The 718-nt window shown below is 34.4% G+C and overlaps 1 protein-coding gene across 4 annotated transcripts in view; it reads right to left on the bottom strand.

Moving 5' to 3' along the window:
- The window catches only part of LOC106869820 (uncharacterized), a 172,127-nt gene that overhangs the window by 31,001 nt on the left and 140,408 nt on the right, over nt 1-718 (bottom strand). For all 4 annotated transcript variants that reach the window (XM_052968961.1, XM_014915708.2, XM_052968963.1 and 1 more), the window contains one exon: nt 296-438. In XM_052968961.1, coding sequence (XP_052824921.1) covers nt 296-438 — 143 coding nt within the window. The remainder of the gene's footprint in view (nt 1-295; nt 439-718) is intronic.

Below are 718 nucleotides of genomic sequence, written 5' to 3'. Positions count from 1 at the left end.
GTGTGTGTGTGTGTGTGCGTGTGTGTGTGTGTTCATATAATGATATCTACCAAATGTATTGGTAAGATAAAACATGCAATCGTTACCAAAATAGCAAAAATCTGTCCACAAAGGTTTATAATAAACTCCTTGTGAATCGATCTCCTTGGTTATATATATCAAAATTTAAATAAGAGCTTTGACGCTAATATCCATATATATATCATCAGTATAAGGTAGAGGTGTAACCTTGATCAAAACAGATATGAGTGAAAGAGTGGTACAAATGTATGAATGTGTGTGTGAAACAACTCACCAATTCAATAGTTGTATTATTGTCATCTGGTAACTCCAATGTGGCACTCTCATTCCATATGGGGAACAGTGTCTTCTTTTTCACAGATGTCTTGAATAGCTTCTTCTTACCTAGCATCACCTCACAAAATGGGTCACTGAATCCTGAAGTTAAAGGCGTATCTTGTTTTTAATGAAAAAATAAATATATATGTATATATATGTACGTATATACACACACATACAAAATGTAACTACATGTGGATTGTTGGCGAATTTTTTCCTCTGTCTTCCTTTTCTCTTGGACTTTCTTCTGTTTCCTGCATCTGAAGAAGAGCTTTGCTCGAAACGTAAAGCACCCTTTCTTTCCTTCCCTGAGCATCTTTTAATACTTTGCATGTACCACATCCTCATGTTGTTGTTTATTTACTTCATTTTCTTTTGA

This window comes from Octopus bimaculoides, chromosome 6 (genome assembly GCF_001194135.2).
Source record: "Octopus bimaculoides isolate UCB-OBI-ISO-001 chromosome 6, ASM119413v2, whole genome shotgun sequence".
Classification (NCBI taxonomy): Eukaryota; Metazoa; Mollusca; class Cephalopoda; order Octopoda; family Octopodidae; genus Octopus; species Octopus bimaculoides.
Note: the sequence above shows the minus strand (reverse complement) of the source record. Positions and strands in the feature narration are given on the sequence as shown.